At 42.0% G+C, this 23,256-nt stretch overlaps 1 protein-coding gene across 4 annotated transcripts in view; it reads left to right on the top strand.

The window, feature by feature from the left end:
- The first annotated feature begins 378 nt into the window (after nucleotides 1-378).
- Nucleotides 379-23,256, top strand: part of LOC110507384 (cell surface glycoprotein MUC18) — a 47,541-nt gene continuing 24,663 nt past the window's right edge. For 3 of the 4 annotated variants that reach the window (XM_021587345.2, XM_021587344.2, XM_021587342.2), the window contains exon 1: nucleotides 379-565. In XM_021587345.2, coding sequence (XP_021443020.2) covers nucleotides 502-565 — 64 coding nt within the window. In that variant the 5' untranslated portion in view covers nucleotides 379-501. The remainder of the gene's footprint in view (nucleotides 566-23,256) is intronic. The other variant, XM_021587343.2, reaches the window with a different exon arrangement.

Below are 23,256 nucleotides of genomic sequence, written 5' to 3'. Positions count from 1 at the left end.
GGATGTAGTGAACTACTTTTTCAAAGTAATTTTAGTTAAGTAAACTATATTTTTCTTACGGGTAGCTTCAGTTTAGCTTAACTTCTTCCAGTGTGAAGTAATTGGTACCTTGGTAAACTAGATTTCTAGAGTAGCTTCCCCATCACTGAAACTCAATACATTGAGTAATGAGTGCTTGCTTTGTTGTCCAAATGATCTTGTGTACCCCGTTCATTTCTGCTCGCAACTATATGTTATATTCTATTATATTCCATTCTAAACAATCAAGGAACCCTTGTACCCAACCATGTTATCATTAAGGCTACCTGTTCAGAAAGATTTGACTACTGTCTGTACTATCGCCTTTCCCCTACAAGTTCCTCCTACCAACTACACTGTCCCTCTCGACCATATCTGCACCCAGATCTCTTGCCCCTCTCGCACCCTGTCTGTCTCGCAGTTTTCCAGCATCGTCCAGCCGTCACACTCACTCTCAGGACGACACTGGGCAGAAGCAACAATATGGCTTTACGAATGAAGGCTTGCATGTTCGTGGGACTTTTCCTGCTTTCTCTGGCCTGGAAAGGTATGTGACCTAATACAGATCTAACCTCTTGAAAACACTGCATAGGACGCGGTTTTCTGCGGTCTATCGTTTGGTGACTACTGTACTGTACATTGGAAACTTTGCGGGGTTGCTTGTCAACTGAAGGCTGGCTTCTTGATGGAACGCTTCTCTGCTCCGCTCCGAATAAGGCTGCGTAGACGCAGCAAACTGCAAATATGTGATACCTTTATTCGGTCGTTTTTCTGGTCAATTGTTTAAGAAAGCTGAAAAGCAAATGGTAGCTTATTTTCACAAATTATGAATATAGTTGCCTAGGATGTTTAAAGCATATCAGTTTTCTAACATCAGTTAAAGTTAAAAGATACTGTAGGTAACCTAGTTACAATAATTCAAGTAATTTAAGTGTTTGAGATTTACATCAGAACACATGTGCACGTCTAATGTGTATAAAGTAGTTATTTATTTGTCATCATATAAATAGTAGTAGTAAGTGGATAGAAGAAGTGGATTCAATTAGTCACCCCTATACAGCAAATTCTGTCTTGAAAGATGGTCATTAGATTGTATCACTTAGCCTATGCATATGAACAAAAAGCTCTTCTTTCATGTTGTATGCATGCCCTCACTATTACTGTTTTTGGGTCATTATTTTGTTTTGACAGAATACCCAAATACTGTAATTTTAGGTATGTGTGACTCTTGAGGAATGCAATCTGTAACTGGCTATGAGAAAGATGAAAGTTGTCGCAAAGAGACCACTTTTCTAGTCTGTTCTATAGCTTGCTTCTTTTAGATCAAAAACGATTTATTCACAGAACTGCAATTGTGAAAAGCATTCCACTGATGCGATTGTATTTTTGTCCATAATGAAATAGCTCAATTATTTCAGATTTTATGGGAGCCTACTCTAAGGTCTATGAATGTTTGTGCAGTAAACCCATCAAATACAGCTATGTTTTTGTTATATGCTTCGCAGATACTGGTTGTTACAAATGTTTTTTTTGGTCATTTGGTCGAATATGTTGTCGAGAAGGGAAAATCAGCTGCCTAGCTGCTTACTGTCAGGTCATGTCTTCCTACCAGGGTTAATCTTGGTCAGTCATGTTCTGACAACATTTACATTTCCGCCATTTAGCAGATGTTCTTATCCAGTCATACAGTACAGTAGTGAGTGCATACATTTTTACACGGAGTCAGATATGATCACTCTGTGATGGATGCAGTATGCATGCTCTTACCAAATCTACACAGAACGATTTCTAGGGGAAAAGGTGAGGGGAAACGAAGGAAAAAGGATACAGGTCCCTCTGCTAGGCTATACCTTAGTGACATCTGAGATTATAATGTATGTTTTTTGTAAATGGACTAACTCAATCTGTGAAACAAAAGGAGCACCAGTCATTTTAAAACCTCTACGGGATTGGTGTCCCCGCCATGGGACGGTTGAGCCAACGTGCGCTAATGTGATTAGCATGATGTTTTACATAACAAGAACATTTCCCAGGACATAGACATATCTGATATGGGCAGAAAGCTTAAATTGTTGTTAGTCTAACTGCACTGTCCAATTTACAGTAGCTATTACAGTGAAAGAATACCGTGCTATTGTTTGAAGAGAGTGCACAGTTATAAACTTGAAAATGTACATTTATTAATAAACCAATTAGGCACATTTGGGCAGTCTTGATACAACATTGTGAACAGAAATGCAATGGTTCATTGGATCAGTCTGAATCATTGCACATACACTGCTGCCATCTAGTGGCCAAAATCTAAACTGCGCTGGAATAATACATTGTGGCCTTTCTCTTGCATTTCAAAGATGATGGAACAAAAGAAATACAAAAAACGTGTTTTTTTTCTTTGTATTATCTTTTACCAGATCTAATGTGTTATATTCTCCTACATTAATTTCACATTTACACAAACGTCAAAGTGTTTCCTTTCAAATGGTATCAAGAATATGCATATCCTTGCATCAGGTCCTGAGATACAGGCAGTTAGATTTGGGTATGTCATTTAAGGTGAAGATTGAAAAAAAAGGATCTGATCCTTAAGATGTGGAATGATGACTTATAAGTGTATTTTAGGGCGTACTGCCTGGGTGGGGTGGGAGGATGGGGGGGGGGGGGGGGGGGGGCATGTTGTAGGAAGTGTGGTGCGTATAATATCCTATTTTACAGCTCAGTAATTTCAAAGCATTTTTTCATCATATTTGTCTGTTTCTGTTTATTTAGACAGGTGTCTCCGGTCTTTCCCTTATAACCCGTTCTTTGCGTATCTGACTTCCCTCTTACGCCTCTACATCTCTGGTCGCCTTCTCTCCCCTCCTGTTTGGACACTTGTCTCGCTAACTCCCTCTCTTCATTGTTTTAGCTCACGCTCGGCTATTGTTCCTAATCTCATCCTTTCCTTGACCTCCCTGCTTCTGGTGAGCTTACTTCCTAAACCCCTGCCTTACTTCTTGGCCTCGGGGGACCAATTGTGGTGTTTTCCCACCGCCCCTCTTATCCCTTAGATGCTAGTTTTGGACTATGGTGGGAATGCCATAGCTATCATGTTGAACATACTGTACATATAGCATGGGTTGATAGAGCAGGCTACATCATATGACTTTATAGGCTACGTCGTCATTATTTACTGTCGGTCATGTTCTTGATTTCTTACTATGGGTTTGTCTGATGTCCATGTGTTGTCTATCTCGTCTATTCTTTGATGGGCATCCTTCACATTCACATTTGACAGCCGCATAAATAGTCAGCCGCATTAAATGTTTTTTTCATTCTGAAAAAAAACAGGTAAAGTCTGGTCTTGCTGTGTTGGATTTCATATTAGCCTCAATTGATTACTATGCCAGAGTGATCAAAAGGGTTTGCCCTCATCTGGTTGCTATGGAGGCCAAGTGTCATATTGGACACAGATTTCAAAGATATCTTATTGCCAGGATGCCAGCATGCTAGCTTGTTATTGACCACAAAGGCCCCAGCAAATACTTTCATATTTACCCTCAAAGGAGCATCACTTTAATAACTTATCTAAATGCATTAATGAAGCTGCTTACAGTAATACCTAAATTAACCTTCACAATAGTGACGGCATCAAAGGAGTGGTGGTATCATCAGGGATTCCAATAATGACCTTTTGATAATGATAGAATGTACTTCCTGTAACACCAGCCAAATGCAGGGGCAAACGGCATGCTCATCACAAAGACATCTCCCGTTAAAAGGACATCTTTTCTTTCCTTTTTTTTGTTGAGGAATGCTGGTGATGGGCTGGGTGTTGAGAGGGGCTGCCAGTCAATGTACACAATAAAAGTGATTGTGCACCACCTTAGAGCTTAGATAAAATGAAGTGTAGATCTGGGCAGCAAATCAGCAGAGAGCTGTGATTGAAACGGAAGTCCCTATATTCGGGCCTCTGGCAAAGGGGATAGAGTGCGGAATGCCACTGTTTCACTTCCAAGCCCCACTTAAATTTTCACGGTGACAGAGTTCTTACACTGTAAAGCCTTGTTCATCTTAGCCTTCTGATAAGAGCAACCAGTTACAGCCAGTGGCACACATTCTCCATCCTCATCCTGTTTATGTAACAGTTAAGTTTTTAGGTAGAATCCTCCTACAGTCAAATGTTTCCAGGAATTCAAAGTAGTAGCCTGGGACATGATCTTGAATAGTTAATATCTTTCTTCACACTGGTTGGAATCCTTGTGAATGAAGCCTCACCACAGACACTTTGCTTGATGTCTTTAAAAAATATATTTATTTATTTATTTGTATCTTTTTTTCCACCTTTATTTAACCAGGTAAGCTAGTTGAGAACAAGTTCTCATTTGCAACTGTGACCTGGCCAAGATAAAGCATAGCAGTTTGACACATACAACAACACAGTTACACATGGAATGAACAAAACATACAGTCACAGTAGAAAAAAACAAAACAAAGTCTATATACAGTGAGTGCAAATAAGGGAGTTAAGGCAATAAATAGGCGATGGTGGCGAAGTAATTGCTCTGACAGCTGCTCTGACAGCTGGTTCTTAAAGCTAGTGAGGGAGATGGGAATCTCCAGCTTCAGTGATTTTTGCAGTTCGTTCCAGTCAGTGGCAGCAGAGAACTGGAAGGAAAGGCGACCAAAAGAGGAATTGACTTTGGGGGTGACCAGTGAGATATACCTGCTGGAGCGTGTGCTACGAGTGGGTGCTGCTATGGTGACCAGCGAGCTGAGATAGGGCGGGGCTTTACCTAGCGGAAACTAGATAACCTGTAGCCAGTGGGTTTGGCGACGAGTATGAAGCGAGGGCCAGCCAATGAGAGCGTACAGGTCGCAGTGGTGGGTAGTATATGGGGCTTTGGTGATAAAACGGATGGTACTGTGATAGACTACATCCAGTTTGCTGAGTAGAGTGTTGGAGGCTATTTTATAGATGACATCGCCGAAGTCAATGATCGGTAGGATGGTCAGTTCTACGAGGGTATGTTTGGCAGCATGAGTGAAGGAAGCTTTGTTGTGAAATAGGAAGCCGATTCTAGATTACATTTTTGATTGGAGATGCTTAATGTGAGTCTGGAAGGAGAGTTTACAGTCTTTATTTTTTTATTTCACCTTTATTTAACCAGGTAGGCTAGTTGAGAACAAGTTCTCATTTGCAACTGCGACCTGGCCAAGATAAAGCATAGCAGTGTGAACAGACAACACAGAGTTACACATGGAGTAAACCATTTACAAGTCAATAACACAGTAGAAAAAAAAGAGAGTCTATATACATTGTGTGCAAAAGGCATGAGGAGGTAGGCGAATAATTACAATTTTGCAGATTAACACTGGAGTGATAAATGATCAGATGGTCATGTACAGGTAGAGATACTGGTGTGCAAAAGAGCAGAAAAGTAAATAAATATAAACAGTATGGGGATGAGGTAGGTAAAATTGGGTGGGCTATTTACCGATAGACTATGTACAGCTGCAGCTATCAGTTATCTGCTCAGATAGCAGATGTTTGCAGTTGGTGAGGGAGATAAGTCTCCAACTTCAGCGATTTTTGCAATTCGTTCCAGTCACATGCAGCAGAGAACTGGAAGGAAAGGCGGCCCAATGAGGTGTTGGCTTTAGGGATGATCAGTGAGATACACCTGCTGGAGCGCAACTAGGTATTTGTTATCCACGTATTCTAAGTCAGAGCCGTCCAGAGTAGTGATGCTGGATGGGCAGGCAGGTGCGGGCAATGTGTCATATTATGTTTATGTCATGCAAGTCTAACCCTATAAAAATGCTTTATCATTTTACATTTGAAAGCAAGCCATAACCAATGCTTTTGAGAACAGTGCGGTAGGTTTATATGTTTGATAAATAGCAGCTGGTTAGCCACCCTGCTCAGAAATGTAGCTGTGGTTGTTTTTTTTTAATGCCGTAATGTCCTGTGCTGTACCCAGATTAGGCCACATTGCCCCTTATCATCATAGTCCAGAAATAAACTTTAGCTCAGCTCTCCAAACGCTGTTTACATATTCACATTCAACACAAAGTCCTCGTGACAAAGTCAAGAAACAGGCCACCTCCGCTTTTTGATATTGTTCGGTTGTTACTGTGAAACATCCATCAGAAATGCTTGTGTAATGTCAATTCATTCTTCACACAATGGTCATTCATCGGTTTTAGACCTGTGTGAAAATGTCCAGATCTCTGTGCGAAATCAACAGGACAAGTTATAAACTCAAAGGATAGGCCTTTCCGATGTATGCCCGGAGAGAAAGTTAGTATCATATCCCAAGCAATGCTATACATTGTTTTTTATAGAAATATAAAAAATATACACACATTCATCTTGCAAAGCATAATCATTTCTAAGAATTAGCAGGATGGTACAGGAAGATGGAAGGAGGTCAGGAACAGAAACATGAATGATTTCTTTTTCAGCATTTAGCGTCATCTTGGACCCTACTTGGAATCTGACTCAAAAAGAGGACAGTGAGGCTGAGTTGTGACGATGTTGCTTGGTTACTGGTATGGTGCTCTGAAGTCTGAAGACACATCAAAGCTAACTGGGGAAACTGCCTGATTGATCAGATAGTCACAATGTTGTAAAAACATGCTGTCCTCAGCGCTAAAAGGCTAGAGGCCGTTGTCAGGGGTCTGGTTTTGAGGGATGTTTTGGGTCGTCAAGAAAACTTGGGGGCTTTTCCAAATCAACCCTATGATTGAATTAGGTTAGAACAACAACCAGAGTCCGTTAGGGACCTGCTAGCGTAATATTAGTTTAATTGGACCCCAAAGGATCTCTCCTTCAACTGGATTACTGCTGTATCTGGCTAGCTAGAAAGGAGCACACTTTCTTTATCTTGAGCAGCCTGTCAAAGCTATTGAACGAAGCCAGGCTTCCTGAATGAAGTACCCTCTCGCAGTAGTCTGCAGCCACACTGGTGTAAAGGATTCAGGAAAGTTTCACAAGCCGAGCTTAGTGATTATATATATAGATTTTGAAAAAGAATCAATCTTCCAAACCATTAACTTTTATTGTTGCTCGCTCTTACTCTCTCCATTAAGTTGTAGAGGACACCATCTGAAGTGTGAAACAAGTTAGAGAGTATAGCAGTGGCTACCGGGGCATTATGTTTGCTGTGTTGTCAGGATGAAATGGCCTAATGATTTTTAGGCTGTAGGGAATGACTTTCAATACTAGAGATGGCACGAGTAGAGACAAACAATGGACAGAAGCCAGGAAAGGAAATGTCCTGTGTAAAGTCCAGATCGGAGAGTATGAATCTGCCCCCAGACAGGCATTACCACAATCAATACATGGTGTGCTGGATCAGACTGGAGAAATGAAAGGAGCAGTCCATTGATTTGATTGTTTGTTTGTGTGGAGGCTCCCTCCCAGGCTCTCTCCACTGTTGACGTCAGGGCATTGTTGACACTTTGTTAGCACTGGCTATCTCGCTTAAGCTAATTGGTAGCACACAACCACTGCTCGATCAATTAAGCAATCAGGCTCGTTGAATGAAATCTTTGTCGTCAGCAAATGTTTCAAACAGCCATACAAATGTTTTTTTTTTATGATAAAGAAAGACAATTCTTGTGTCTTTTTTGTATTATTTCCAGGTGTAAAGGATCTGGTTCCGATCTGGTTTTGATTTCGATTGGTTCAACGCTGCGTTCAGTAATGCATTTACAGATTGGCTTGATGTGAAATTGCCATTACAGTCTTTCAATGTCTCCAGATGTGCAATGAGGCAGCCCGTATGTAAGACACCTGCCACATGTTGCATTAATATGTGTTCTCCAGTGGGGCTGTCGGACAGTCCATTGATCCATGAATGTTTAGTGTGTTTGAAATCACTTCAGCTGTTGATAGAAATTCCACCACTATCTTGCCATCAGTTCAACAGAAATCAGAAGAGCTGCCCTTATACCTTAGCTCTTTTGATTCCCACTGAACTGATCTCTAGACAGATGCACACACAGCTGCATACACCAGGCGCCAAAACTGTCTGAGAGAACCCAGACGAAGGTTCAGGTTACTGAAGTCTTCATTATCCAGTAGCATGTCTGTCCGCATCCCCCTGGTGTCATGTCTCAAGCACTGCTGCTACTTGATTCCTCTGAAGTCCTCCAGCCTCTGGAATCCTCCTTTATTGGCCACCCACTCCCACTCCCACACCTCCTTCTACCTCATTTCACTACACTCGCAATAACATCTGCCAACCATGTGTGTGTGACCAACACAATTTGCTTTGATTTGATCTCTCGTCGTTTTCTTCGATACAGACCAAGTGTTCTGTTATTGGAGCTGAATAAGTGTCAGACTGGTGTCATTGACATAATGCTTGACCGCATTGGATGTAATTGCCTGCCAATTACCTACCTTACATTTATCGAGGCTGGTGGGAGGAGCTATATGAGGACGGGCTTATTGTAATGGATGGAATGGAATAAATGGAACGGAGTCAAACATGTGTTTTCCATATGTGTGATGTGTTTCATACCGTTCCAGTCATTCAATAGCAGCCATTACAATGAGCCCATTCTCCTATAGCTCCTCCCAACGGCCTCCTCGGATCTAGCCTAACAATTTAGCGGAAAATGCTAAATATATTACTGCAAGAATTGCTGCACTGCCCACACATGTTACAGGCTTGGGCCTTCTTGGTTCTGTCTATTGATGCCTGTTGATGGTGTGATCTCACCGTCACAACAACAGTCATGTAAAGCCCCCTTCATCAAACTCTCAGAACAAGAGATCACAGAGACATTTGATTCACTGTTTCAAATCACTGAACGTTGGAATAACAAATAGCTAGCCTGCTTCGTAAGAGAGAGGGGGGGGGGATCTATCAGGGTGCACATCCTTTGATTGGTTATTAGCAGCTTTTCACACAGAATACACGTTTACCCTGAGAAATTGTCTGGGTGGTCCGCAGCACGTTTAAATTCATCATCAACACTCTGATTGCCTGTTGCTGCAGTGCTCTTGAACAGTGTAAACAAAGTCGCCTCCATTCAAATCCTCCCCAGCTTAACCAGAGCACTTTCGCATTGTGTTTATCTCAATGGAGACTGCCCCCACTGAGGCACCGTAGGGCTTCCCATGGAGGAGCTAACATGGACATTAAGGGACTAACCACGTCTTCACCTCTTGCTGTTCTTCTCCTGTCGCTGAGGGGCTTTGGCTAGTTGGATCTCAATCATTCGCTTTCCCTCCACACAAAAAAAGAACCCCTCAGTGACTTGCTGCCGTGTCATCAACACTTTAATATGAGTCTTCACCTGAGATCCTGAGAAGATACCTAGTTCTTAGGAAGTGTTCCTGTTGGTGTCTGTGGTAGCTAGGTGTTTCTGTTATGAGGTCAGAAAAAGTGTTATCGCAGTAGAGTAATTTTACTTTCCTGAATAGCTTGTGTGCTTGCTAAGACAGTCTTGGGTCTGGGTTAAAGCAACTAACCAAACCAAGTCAAACTCTGTATGCCACTACTGGTCAGCCATAAACTGATGCTTTGTCCACTGAGGAAAAATATTTTTGGTTTTTCTTTGACAAATGGCCAAAAACATCAGCGGTCACTTAAAATGTTGCTCTGCTCTTGCAAAATCCGTAATATTGGTATACTGAAGTTAGTCATTATTAAACAGGTGTTTGATCAAGGTATGAAATAAAAATCTGAGAACTGAATTTCTGTTCAATTTCTTTCATACCAGTTAAACTTAGCTCTACAGTTGTGGCAGTAAGTGTCCAAAGTTGGTTTTGCATTGTTGGTGTTGTCCTCTAGTAAACCTTGATTCTCAAAACTAGTAATTACTTCCGCAACATTTTGAGGAAGGCCCTTTCCTGTTTCAGCATGACAATGCCTCCGTGCACAAAGCGAGTTCCATACAGAAATGGTTTGTCGAGATCGGTGTGGAAGAACTTGACTGGCCTGCACAGAGCCCTGACCTCAACCCCATCGAACACCTTTGGGATGAATTGGAACGCAGACTGTGAGCCAGGCCTAATCACACAACATCAGTGCCCGACCTCACTAATGCTCTTGTGGCCGAATGGAAACAAGTCCCCGCAGCAATGTTCCAACATCTAGTGGAAAGCCTTCCCAGAAGAGTGGAGGCAATGGAAGCAAACGGGGGACCAACTCCATATTAATCCCCATAATTTTGTAACGAGATTTTCAAGCAGGTGTCCACATACTTTTGGTCATGTAGTGTACCACGGCAGGAACCCGGGTATTCCGCTTTGCGTCATTGGCCATATACCACACCCCCTCTGGCATCCAGGACCTCCCTGTTTATAATTAAGCAATAAGGCCCGAGGAGGTGTGGTATATGGCCAATATACCACGGCTAAGAGCTGTTCTTATGTGGCTAAGAGCTGTTCTTATCCGCAATGCGGAGTGCCTGGATACAGCCCTTAGCCAAGGTATACTGGCCATATATCACAAACCCCAGTGTAGTGAGGTGCGTACTGGCAGCAGAGAAGTCAGGCGCAAGAGAGCGAAAGCGGATTTACAACGGTGTCGTTTAATATAACAATTTAGCGGAAAATGCTAAATATATTACTGCAAGAATTGCTGCACTGCCCACACATGTTACAGGCTTGGGCCTTCTTGGTTCTGTCTATTGATGCCTGTTGATGGTGTGATCTCACCGTCACAACAACAGTCATGTAAAGCCCCCTTCATCAAACTCTCAGAACAAGAGATCACAGAGACATTTGATTCACTGTTTCAAATCACTGAACGTTGGAATAACAAATAGCTAGCCTGCTTCGTAAGAGAGAGAGGGGGGGATCTATCAGGGTGCACATCCTTTGATTGGTTATTAGCAGCTTTTCACACAGAATACACGTTTACCCTGAGAAATTGTCTGGGTGGTCCGCAGCACGTTTAAATTCATCATCAACACTCTGATTGCCTGTTGCTGCAGTGCTCTTGAACAGTGTAAACAAAGTCGCCTCCATTCAAATCCTCCCCAGCTTAACCAGAGCACTTTCGCATTGTGTTTATCTCAATGGAGACTGCCCCCACTGAGGCACCGTAGGGCTTCCCATGGAGGAGCTAACATGGACATTAAGGGACTAACCACGTCTTCACCTCTTGCTGTTCTTCTCCTGTCGCTGAGGGGCTTTGGCTAGTTGGATCTCAATCATTCGCTTTCCCTCCACACAAAAAAAGAACCCCTCAGTGACTTGCTGCCGTGTCATCAACACTTTAATATGAGTCTTCACCTGAGATCCTGAGAAGATACCTAGTTCTTAGGAAGTGTTCCTGTTGGTGTCTGTGGTAGCTAGGTGTTTCTGTTATGAGGTCAGACAAAGTGTTATCGCAGTAGAGTAATTTTACTTTCCTGAATAGCTTGTGTGCTTGCTAAGACAGTCTTGGGTCTGGGTTAAAGCAACTAACCAAACCAAGTCAAACTCTGTATGCCACTACTGGTCAGCCATAAACTGATGCTTTGTCCACTGAGGAAAAATATTTTTGGTTTTTCTTTGACAAATGGCCAAAAACATCAGCGGTCACTTAAAATGTTGCTCTGCTCTTGCAAAATCCGTAATATTGGTATACTGAAGTAAGTCATTATTAAACAGGTGTTTGATCAAGGTATGAAATAAAAATCTGAGAACTGAATTTCTGTTCAATTTCTTTCATACCAGTTAAACTTAGCTCTACAGTTGTGGCAGTAAGTGTCCAAAGTTGGTTTTGCATTGTTGGTGTTGTCCTCTAGTAAACCTTGATTCTCAAAACTAGTAATTACTTCCGCAACAGTTTGAGGAAGGCCCTTTCCTGTTTCAGCATGACAATGCCTCCGTGCACAAAGCGAGTTCCATACAGAAATGGTTTGTCGAGATCGGTGTGGAAGAACTTGACTGGCCTGCACAGAGCCCTGACCTCAACCCCATCGAACACCTTTGGGATGAATTGGAACGCAGACTGTGAGCCAGGCCTAATCACACAACATCAGTGCCCGACCTCACTAATGCTCTTGTGGCCGAATGGAAACAAGTCCCCGCAGCAATGTTCCAACATCTAGTGGAAAGCCTTCCCAGAAGAGTGGAGGCAATGGAAGCAAACGGGGGACCAACTCCATATTAATCCCCATAATTTTGTAACGAGATTTTCAAGCAGGTGTCCACATACTTTTGGTCATGTAGTGTACCACGGCAGGAACCCGGGTATTCCGCTTTGCGTCATTGGCCATATACCACACCCCCTCTGGCATCCAGGACCTCCCTGTTTATAATTAAGCAATAAGGCCCGAGGAGGTGTGGTATATGGCCAATATACCACGGCTAAGAGCTGTTCTTATGTGGCTAAGAGCTGTTCTTATCCGCAATGCGGAGTGCCTGGATACAGCCCTTAGCCAAGGTATACTGGCCATATATCACAAACCCCAGTGTAGTGAGGTGCGTACTGGCAGCAGAGAAGTCAGGCGCAAGAGAGCGAAGCGGATTTACAACGGTGTCGTTTAATATCCATAAACCACCGTCAACAGTACAATACAATAAATGGATCAAACAAATACCAGCATACCTGTGCATTAGCACTACAAGAAACAATTACCGACAAGAACATGAATGGGAACAGAGGGTTAAATACACAACATGTAATTGATGGAATTGGAACCAGGTGTAATGGAAGGCAAGACAAAACCAATGGAAAATGAAAAGTGGATCAGCGATGGCTAGAAGGTCGGCGACTTCGACCGCCGCCCGAACAAGGAGAGGGACCAACTTCAGCAGAAGTCGTGACACCCAGAGTTGCCTTATTGCTATTATAAACTGTTTCCCAACATAATTAGAGCAGTAAAAATAACAGTTTTATCACACCCGTGGTATGCGGTCTGATATACCACGTCTGTCAGCCAATCAGCATTCAGGGCTCTAACCACCCAGTTAAAAATTACACACTAGCCTGTTATGACTGCACCTTCATCAGACTGTCTACCTGTATCAGTCTATGATTTTATTTCACACCTACACAATTAGTTGTGACTCTCAGTTTGTTTTGCTGTCTGGCATGATACAATAAGAAGGACATTATTTAATGTTTGCATGCTTTTGGATACATTAACCAAACAAATGTTTCGGGACAATGCCCAGTCGGCATGTAAACAGTTGCTTTAATACTCGACTCATTACCTGGTTGTGAAAGATTATTGTTGTTTTCTCCAGATTTCTCATTTATTAAGATGTTTTTTGTGCCAATTCTTGCTGTTCTTGCTGTTGGGAGACAAACGCTGAGAGCTAAATCAAATCAGGCTAGCTTTTATTTCCTCTTTGCCCCTCAGGAGCAGTTAAGGTCATTTGTTTCAGTAATTGGCATATTTTGTGGCCAAGCACCTCTCCATGTATTCATGTGGTTATTAGATAATATAGCTCTACTCATGGTTCTCACCCCCTTCCATAGACTTGTGATGATAACGGATCGGAGAGAGTCAGGCATGACAGCTGTGCTCTGTGAGTCTGTGTGAACCAAGGGAGTCACATTTGTTTCAACTTTTCACCCCCTCAGCTGACGACACACAGACACAGATGCAGAGAGAAGCAGAAAGGCACACATGCACACGCACTTTGATCTTAACGACAACTAAATGACATTTGTAAACATTCCATGCAACCGTCCAAACTTTTGATCATGGATGGAGATACAGATACACTTGATAGAGATATCGAGTGCTAACACACCTAAGGTAGTTCTAACAGCCTGCTTGTGCCATGAATGAAAGAGGCCTGTTCTGTTCTGTGTTCTTCACTGTCCCGTGTCCACTGTCACATGAATTGTGTTGTGTGGAAGCAACGTCTAAAGCCCGGAGCTCATTACGCGATTTGCTGGAATCTGAGGCCACTCAGCGGCTTTGTGTTTGGTAAAATGGTCCTTCTGCACTGTCTCTGTCTAAGCATTAAGCTCATGGAGCCAGATCAAATTGAATAATGCTCTTACATAGAGTAGACGATGGGCTAAATGAGTGAGATTGCATTTATTTTTTGACCCTAATTGACCTTTTATACACTAAATATGTGTTTGTTTGAGTCTGGCACTTTTCAGGAATCACCATACAAAGTGGTGTAGGAAATGTAGGTGACATTGCTGAGTAACAACTGATGGCATTGCAAACACAAACACAGCGGGATCGTACCAGCTAACAGCAAACGTTCCCACAACTTTAGACAGCGTTCCCTTAAGAGTCTCTTTAGGTTATTAACTAACGTTTTGATAGGAATGTTCCTGTGATGTGCAAGGAATGTTTTCAAGAGACCATTCCGTTAATGTCAAACATAACTTGCGGTTACCATGTTCTCAGGACTTAAGATATTAATGTTCTAGACACGTTTCATGGGAACATTGCAAGAACATTCATGTGTCCAAAGAAAAATATATTACACATCACATCTTTTTACCGAGCCAATCAAAGCCCGATCCATGTTTAACTCTTTGTCTGTTGGCAAGGTTATGGATACTCACCTGTGGTGGCTCCTCATAGGAGGAAATTCAGTGAATTTCACAAAAATAAAAATAGTGAAACATTTAAAAAGTTATCCTTTTTAGATAAAACTATGCTATATATATTCACGTCACCAAATAACTGATTAAAACACATTGTTTTGCAATGAATGTCTACAGAATCCTCAACAGCCCTCACCATGGTGTAGAAGGAGGACAGCTAGCTTCCGTCCTCCTCTGGGTACATTGACTTCAATACAAAACCTAGGAGGATCATGGTTCTCACCCCCTTCCATAGACTTACACAGTAATTATGAAAACTTCCGGAAGCCACTCCTCAGTAAAAGGCACATGACAACCCACTTGGAGATTGCCAAAAAGCACATAAAGACTCTCTGACCATGAGAAACAAGATTCTCTGGTCTGCTGAAACCCATATTGAACTCTTTGGCCTGAACGCCAAACATCACGTCTGGAGGAAACTTGGCACCATCTCTATGGTGAAGCATGGTGGTGGCAGCATCATGCTGTGGGGATGTTTTTCAGCAGCAGGGACTTGGAGACAAGTCAGGATCGAGGGAAAGATGAACGGATCAAACTACAGAGAGATCTTTGATGAAAACCTGTTCCAGAGTGCTCAGGACCCTATCCAATCTAACAGAGAATGAGAGGATCTGCAAAGAAGAATGGGAGAAACTCCCCAAATACAGGTGTGCCAAGCTTCTATAGCGTCATACCCAAGAAGACTCAAGGCTGTAGTCACTGCCAAAGGTTCTTCAACAAAGTGCTGAGTAAAGGGTCTGATTACTTATGTAAATGTGATGTTTCTGTGTTTTATTTTTTATACATTTGCAAAGATTTCTAAATCTTTGTCATTATTGGGTTTTGTGTGTAGATTGATGAGGGGGAAAAAACGATTCAATCCATTTTAAAAGAAGGCTGTAATGTAACTAAACAAGGGGTCTGAATACTTTCCGAATGCACTGTATTTAACACACGATTACATTGTGCATGTTAATTTATACAGTAATTATTATACATCATGTCCGCACTTGGGATTTGAATTCACAACCTCTTGGTTCACGGTATTCCGATCTTCCTGCTATGCCAGCATGTCAGTTATCAGTTAATCTGAGTATTCTCATCATTTATTTTATTGATTTATTTCAGCAATTTAAGGGCTTTCGGTATTAGTTGTTGGTGGGGCATATTATCCTGTTTTAATGTTACTCCTGAATCACTATAATCAATCAAATATTATTTAGCACAATTACTGGAAGTCTATGGTATCTACTAGTATGCTAGGAGTTATCATGGACTTCCAGTCATTGCGTTAAACACTAGTTAGCAATTGTGCTAACGCTAGTTAGCAACTTCCTTCAAACTTCACGCAGAAGCATAAACATTTTATCCACGGGTTCATCTGGGGAATTAGATAAATGGCTAAATGGCTTCATTGCCAAAATACTGAAGTATCCCTTTAAAATTTGGAGATGGAACTTTGTGCTGTGTATTGTTTTGGTATAACTGCAGTCTGCATCACATCCGGCCGTGATTGGGAGTCCCATAGGGCGGCGCACAATTGAGCCAGCGTCGTCCGTGTTTGGCCGGGGTAGGCCGTCATTGTAAATAAGAATTTGTTCTTAACTGACTTGCCTAGTTAAATAAAGGTTAAATAAATGAAATGACTGTCATCGTCATTGCTTAAATGTGAAATGTGAGAAAGTACAGACATGCTATTGTAAACATACACATTTCTGATATTCTGAGAATATGGCAACCATGTTCTGGTTATGTTTCTATCAGAAGCAACACTGTGACTTGGTCCATGTTTTGTCAACAAATTAGCATTGTTTCAGATAGAAATGCAACGACTAGAACTGATGTGATTCCTTATCAGAGACACGTTTGTTCCAAATGTTATATGTGCTGTGGATTTTTAAAAAGACGACAGAGTTCTCTTTGAGATGCTCAGCTATCTAGAATTCTACATTCTTTCAAGGAGAAACACATTTAAATTAGAACAGATAGGTGTGTTGTAACTGTTGCCAAGTTATGACATTAACATACTGTATGTTGCTAAGAATGTGAGAGTAGGGTGACTCCCCTTGCGGGTCTCAAACCTAGGCCACCAGCACCGATGACAAACACTCTCACTACTGTCCCAAGAACGTATATCTCTAGGGCATGTGCTTATTAGGCCAGTACCACCCTATCCCCTCCTCCCTACGCACTTGTGTAGATTTGAAACAACTTGATAGGTGTAAGCAATAGGGTGAATGCACTTTGAAGTAAATCTCAGCTCTGTTAAAAGTACACTCGAGAAAAAAAACTTTTATTGAGCATAGTGATTCAGGAGAATCATTAAAACAGGTTAATATGCCCCAACAACATTAAGGAAACAAAATCAATGATAGTCCAAATTAGCTGATAACTGACACAGATGTGGTGGCGTAGCAGGAAGATCTGAATACCGTGAACCAAGAGGCTGTGAGTTCAAATCCCAGGTGAGAACATATTGAACAATAATTACTGTATGAATTAACATGCACCATGTAGTCAAAGTGTGTCAAATATGTAAGTTGAAAACACTGTTAAAAGCAGTGTGTCAGTATCCCTAACCTTGCCAACAGACAACAAGAGCTGTGAAAGGATCAATGGTTCACCAATCAAATCAGGGCCTGATGTCTTGACAAATGATACACAGAAATGTTGCTGTCACGTTCCCATGAGCAGTGTCTAGAACATTAACATCTAATATTGCGAGAACATGGCAACCATGTTCGGTGGAAAGTTGATGGAATATTCTCCTAATGCTCATAAAACTGGACACGAATGTTCTTGCAACGGAAATGTGCCTATTGAAACTCGTCTTGAACATTAATGCTGCATACTCTGAGAACATTGTAACCACGTTCTAGATCAGTGCTGCTTGACATTACGGGAAAGTTCTCCTAACTTTAACATCAAAAGGTTCTCAGAAAGGTTTGCTAACGTAGATAGGATGTTCCCCTAAAAAAAAAAAAAAGGCACGTGCTTCTGATTTGCGAGGTAAAACAAACCACAGCATCTCAAATGTGAAGGCAGAAAATGACTTTAGACCATGTGAGTTTAGAAGGCTGTTTTGTTTCTAGAACATATGTTCTAGTGAAGATTTTCCAGGAAGAAGCTAAGATACACTCTTTGTGTGGATTTTCATCACAGTGTGGAGAATCTGTTGAATCTTCTATGTGGAGTATATTGTAGATCGGCAATATGAAGTATGTCAGGAACTTACTGTGTACTACAGAACGCTAACTGTTATTACGCTTATTGAACTGTGGTTTTTCACGTCATGACATTGGTCATTTCCATAGCTTTCTCGCTCGAGCTCGGCCGACTGTGATTGTGGTTCTCAACCCCTTGACTTCTGCTCTGGGATCAAACGCACACTGCTTTCTGTTCCTGTTGTGAGGGTTAATGACCTGAGAGAAAACACTCAACACCAGCTAGTCACCATCGAGCAGTCCAGGAGGAGCAGGATAAGGAAGAGGAGGCCCTTCCTGGTACTACCACTCCTTATGTTTTCTCCTTGACTCCAAAAGACACGGTGGCCAATCGCTGTGGAGTGCTCGCCCCTGTCTCACTGTCAAGTAGCTAGACACTTCTGGACAGTGGTCCGTCAACTGGGTTCGGTACTGTGAGTTTTCTGAGAGAGTGTTTGTGTGCGTGCGTGCATGTGTGTGTGCACATGTGGTTGGGCCTTTCCTATAACCAAGGCAGCCATAATGGACTGAGATGCCGAGCATTCCTCAGACATTTCTCCCCCTGCCTGCCTGCTTCTCTCTTCTCTTCTGTTCCCCCGCCAGTTTCAGGGGCAGAGGGCCTCTGACCCCTCAGACCAGCCCTGGGTTCCTGCCACGGTTCTCAATTCAAGCCAATCAGAATGAGTTTTCCCCCACAAAAGGGATTTATTATAGATATATTTTGTAAATACTCCTCGGTTTCATCAGCTGTCAAGGTCTCAGACCATCCCGGAAGTGAAGAAGCCGAATGCAGAGGTCGTGGGTTGGCGTGGTTACATGACCCGGTTGGACGTACTGCCAAATTCTCTAAAACGACATTGGAGGCGGCTTATGGTAGAGAAATTAACATTCAATTCTGTGGCAACAGCTCTGGTGGATTTTCTTGCAGTCAGCATCCCAATTGCACGCTCCCTCAAACCATGAGACATCTGTGGCATTGTGTTGTGTGACAAAACTGCCCATATTAGAGTGGCCTTCTATTGTACCCAGCACAAGGTGCACCTGTGTAATGGCCATGTTGATTAATCAGCTTCTCGATATGCCACACCTGTCAGGTGGATGGATTATTTTGGCAAAGGAGAACTGCTCACTAATGTAAACAAGTTTGTGCACAAAATTTGAGAGAAATAAGCTTTTTGTGCGGATGGAAAATTTTGAGGATCTGTTATTTCAGTTCATGAAACTTGGTGCCAACACTTTACATGTTGCGTTTATATTTTTGTTTGGTATATTTGATTCAGCAGATGTGATTGAATGCCATTACAGATGAACCACAGAGCCAGACTAGCCAGACAAGGAGAGAAGTTCAATTTCTGTAGTTGCTGGTGAACATACACATTGAATTTGACAGTTACACCAAGTTCCATATTTAGACATAATATTTTACAGAGAGCTACATTTGAGAAAACTCAGATGTACAGTAGTTACTGTATTATATCAAATATCACCGTATAGGTGTTCTCTCTCTGGGAGATAAGACTCATATGGTAGGGAGACACAGCCGTGTCAAATATTGTCTTTGGCCTCAGCCACGTCCGTTTGCATCTCGGATCTCGGATCAAAAGTGAGGGAACACCGAAGTCCCTCTTGCAGAGCCTCTTAGAGCCCTGCTTTTAGCTGACGGCCTGTATAGGTATTGGAGAGTACTGGAGTGGCCCTCGGGGGTGCTCACTTGATTGGTTGAAATGTGGGAGCGGGGGAGATCGCTCAGCCCGTGTCAGAAGCAGTGTCTCGTCCACTGCCATCAATACACACTGCTGCTTAATAATGAATGCTGTTTTCTGAAACATCAAACGTCTCCCAGCTCATCTAAGGCACATTAGGCATTTTAACCCTAATGCCTAATGCAGACCAGACTACTGACTCCCTTACTGTGTTTGTGCGTGCATGTGCACGTGTGCGTGCATGTGCGCGTGTGTTTGTGCTGTTTCATGGAACATACAGCAGAGCACTCTGGTCGTGTCTGTTTACATTCCAGACAATGTTCTTCTCTCTGGACTTACTGTACAGTAGCCATTAGCTACTGTACAAGATCCTATCGCCATTATACGTTGTATGGCTCCTACATATAGAGCTGTATTATTGGGCGAGGTCATTTACATCTTAGCATCGTTCACGAGGAAGCACATGAAATAATACAAAGTGGACACTACATTATTTTATTCTATCTTTGCGGTAGCCATTTAGCTAATCTAAGGCGCTTTCAAGTGTAAAATGTTTAAATCCTGTTTAAATGTTTAAAGCCTGTTGTTGAACCCATTCGCCAATCTAAGTAACATAATACCAAAAATCCCCATCAAAATCCGTCAGTTTAAGCTTGCATGGGCTGCATCTCAATCCACCGCATCCGCCTATGTCGGCCTTCCGCATTTGCGGTGGAAGGTGGCCGAGCTACAGCCGTGTTTGTCCGACCATGAGACCCCCACTAATGTCAGTCTAATGGAAGTATGGAGGTAGTTTTGTACCAACAAAATAAAGGGTTAAATATGTGTAAAATATATATATATATATTTCCTGGCTTTCGTATATCTCTTAGATATCGGACAGGCACTTCAAAACCTTATCCCTTATTAGCAATTTTTTAAATGTATTTTTTGCTGTTTATGAACGTGTTATTCATGTGTTTCTATGGGCTATAGTAGTAAAGGCCAAATTCAATATTTTAATCCTCCCACCCAAAAATATATTGATATCTAAAAGAGTCCTTAAATTCACAATCAAATAACTAAATGATCCATGGTATGACCATCTTAAAACAATTCCATATGTTAGCTTAGTACCTTCTTTATAAGAACACTACATTGCTACTATTTTCAGGACTAGCGTACTACGATAAAGCCCTTGTAAAAGATGCTACATTAGTTTTGATGTCACCATACTGTACCAATTTATTGCTCTGCAAGACGTTGAAGTAAAACTGAATACTTTTTAATAGGGAACAGCTCTTTCTGTAATATTGGCTCCAAATTATTTGTTTTATCTCCACATAAAGGCTTTTTTTCACTGCATTGGATATCGAATGCCCTTAAAACAGGGATCGTCAACTAGATTCAGCCAAGGGGCAATTTCTTCTTGAGCGGATGGGCAGGGGGCCTGAACATAATTACAAATCATTTGTAGACCGCAAATTGACAGCAAGAAGCCCAAATAGATATAATATTTGACTAAAACATAATCATTTTATACCTTGCTTTACATTTGTATACAATCTATAAAGTGTGGGAATATTTTGGAACAGTTTTCCAAAATGGAAATCACTTGAAGCTGATTTCCCTGTGTTTTTACAATCTTTTATGACCAACAATGAAAAATATTAATAAAGTTGGGGGGGGGGGGGATAAAACCACACAATCTGTTGGTAAAACCTGCTTTAAAAGATTTCTCTGTCCCAATGGGTGAACGGCTGCTTCTCAGGCACACTCAACCCCTTGTATAGTACTGTGTACTACCTGGCATTGATTCACGCCACTTTTAGGGTACACCAAAAAAGGAGAGAGCCGCTCTCGAATACTTCTAAAGGTGGCTATCTTTAGAATTGCCGATGGGAGAGAGACAATGCGAGAGAGAGAGAGAGTTCCAGCATACATCTCATATTTCTGAAGGCATGTCATGGGGTTTGCTCTGTCGTCACAGTCAATGCGGCACGAATATAATTGTCCCTAATGGCCTTTCCCATACTTTTGTGCTTCAGTGTTATTTTTGCCTTTTCCTGAGTACACAAATCCTTTTGGAGGCCACTTTTTCTCTGAAATGTGGGAAAGAGGATGGAAGGGGAAATTTGTACCACCATGGGATAAGGCAAAAGGCGGGAACCCTGTGAGTTTGCAGTTAAAATGCAGCTGTCCATTTTGTTATGATTTCACTTGTATTTTTGGGGGGTGGGAGTCAGAGCTGGACATGGGAAGCTGACCGCATCCCACATAATGTCAGAAGTCATGGACAACACATACTTTTATGCAGAGGTTATCCAAACAGTGAGTGTTGGAGAGTGTGCGTGGAAGAGAGCAATATGTTGCCATGTTATCAAAGCAGGAGAAGACAGTGAACTCTCTTTGGTGTTCATCTTTTGAGACAATGCCAAACAAATAACAAATATTTCAAGAGCGATGAGCCAGTGAACCTGCTGAATCTGCAGTAGTAGTCTTCAGTCTCTTCACAGTGGGAGCCGGAGAATGTTCTAGACTGGGTCGTGTTCATTAGGGTACATCGTAGAAAAACAGTGCAACAGAAAACAAAAAACCTGTAACCTCATTGGACAGGTTCAGGTAGTACCTCCCTGTTTCACAACTTTTCCTCCCAATGGAACATGTAATTCAAGACAACATCCAGATGGACCAATAGAAGAGGAGTGTTACGTTTTTTTAAAATCCGCCCCTGAGGTGATTTTAGGAACAGGTGTGCTGCTGAAAGAGTAAGAAGGGATCGGATTCACTGAGAAAAAAATTGGATGACATTATTTTCTGTTGCGTGTGTGTGGTCCCATTTCTCCATCTTATGTTTACTTTCTGTTCCTCTCTCTTATACATCATTGGACTGTAACGGTATGTTGACTGGCCCCCAGAGTAGGCATTAGATGACGGCCCAGGGGAAAGCATTTGAGTCATGGTGACCAAGCAGCACACCTGTTCCTAAAATCACCAAAGGGGTGGATGTTTTTTTAAAACATAGTCACAGCTTCTTGCAGCGCAAGATGTTGGAGTTAGCCTTTCTAATGCTAACTGGCTAGCAGCTAACTCAGCACAGTGAAGTTGGAGTTAGCCTTTCTAATGCTAACTGGCTAGCAGCTAACTCAGCACAGTGAAGTTGGAGTTAGCCTTTCTAATGCTAACTGGCTAGCAGCTAACTCAGCACAGTGAAGTTGGAGTTAGCCTTTCTAATGCTAACTCGCTTGCAGCTAACTCAGCACAGTGAAGTTGGAGTTAGCCTTTCTAATGCTAACTCGCTAGCAGCTAACTCAGCACAGTGAAGTTGGAGTTAGCTGCTAGCCAGTTAGCATTAGAAAGGCTAATTCAGCACAGTGAAGTTGGAGTTAGCCTTTCTAATGGTAACTCGCTAGCAGCTAACTCAGCACAGTGAAGTTGGAACCATATAGCAGGTGTGGTGAGTTGAAGCTCAGCCATAACACTAGCGTTATCCCAAGGTTACGCCACTACCGTAGCTAGCACAGTGTCATTAAATGATGGCTGGAATTGGGACCAGTACACATTGTTATTAGGTCTCAAGAGATTTCAGAATATACCCAATGTTACTGTGATGGCATAGAAAAACAGTTCTTTGATCTCTGTGTCTCTCTGTTATATTTTCATTTTTAAAAGTTTTTTCTGTAGCCACTGTGTATCGAATACCAAGTTTGGTGAGAAAACATGTCTTATTCATGGTCCTTTATATTGAGTCCATTATGCCCAAGGCCAAGGGCTTTTGCCTGCTCGCCATTCACATTCAGACAGGGGCTACTCTATTGTTGTCACGTTCTGACCTTAGTTCTCATCGACAGTACCGAGGCA

This window comes from Oncorhynchus mykiss, chromosome 27 (assembly GCF_013265735.2).
Source record: "Oncorhynchus mykiss isolate Arlee chromosome 27, USDA_OmykA_1.1, whole genome shotgun sequence".
Lineage (NCBI taxonomy): Eukaryota > Metazoa > Chordata > Actinopteri > Salmoniformes > Salmonidae > Oncorhynchus > Oncorhynchus mykiss.
The sequence above is the reverse complement of the archived record's forward strand: the minus strand, read 5'-3'. Positions and strand labels throughout refer to the sequence as shown.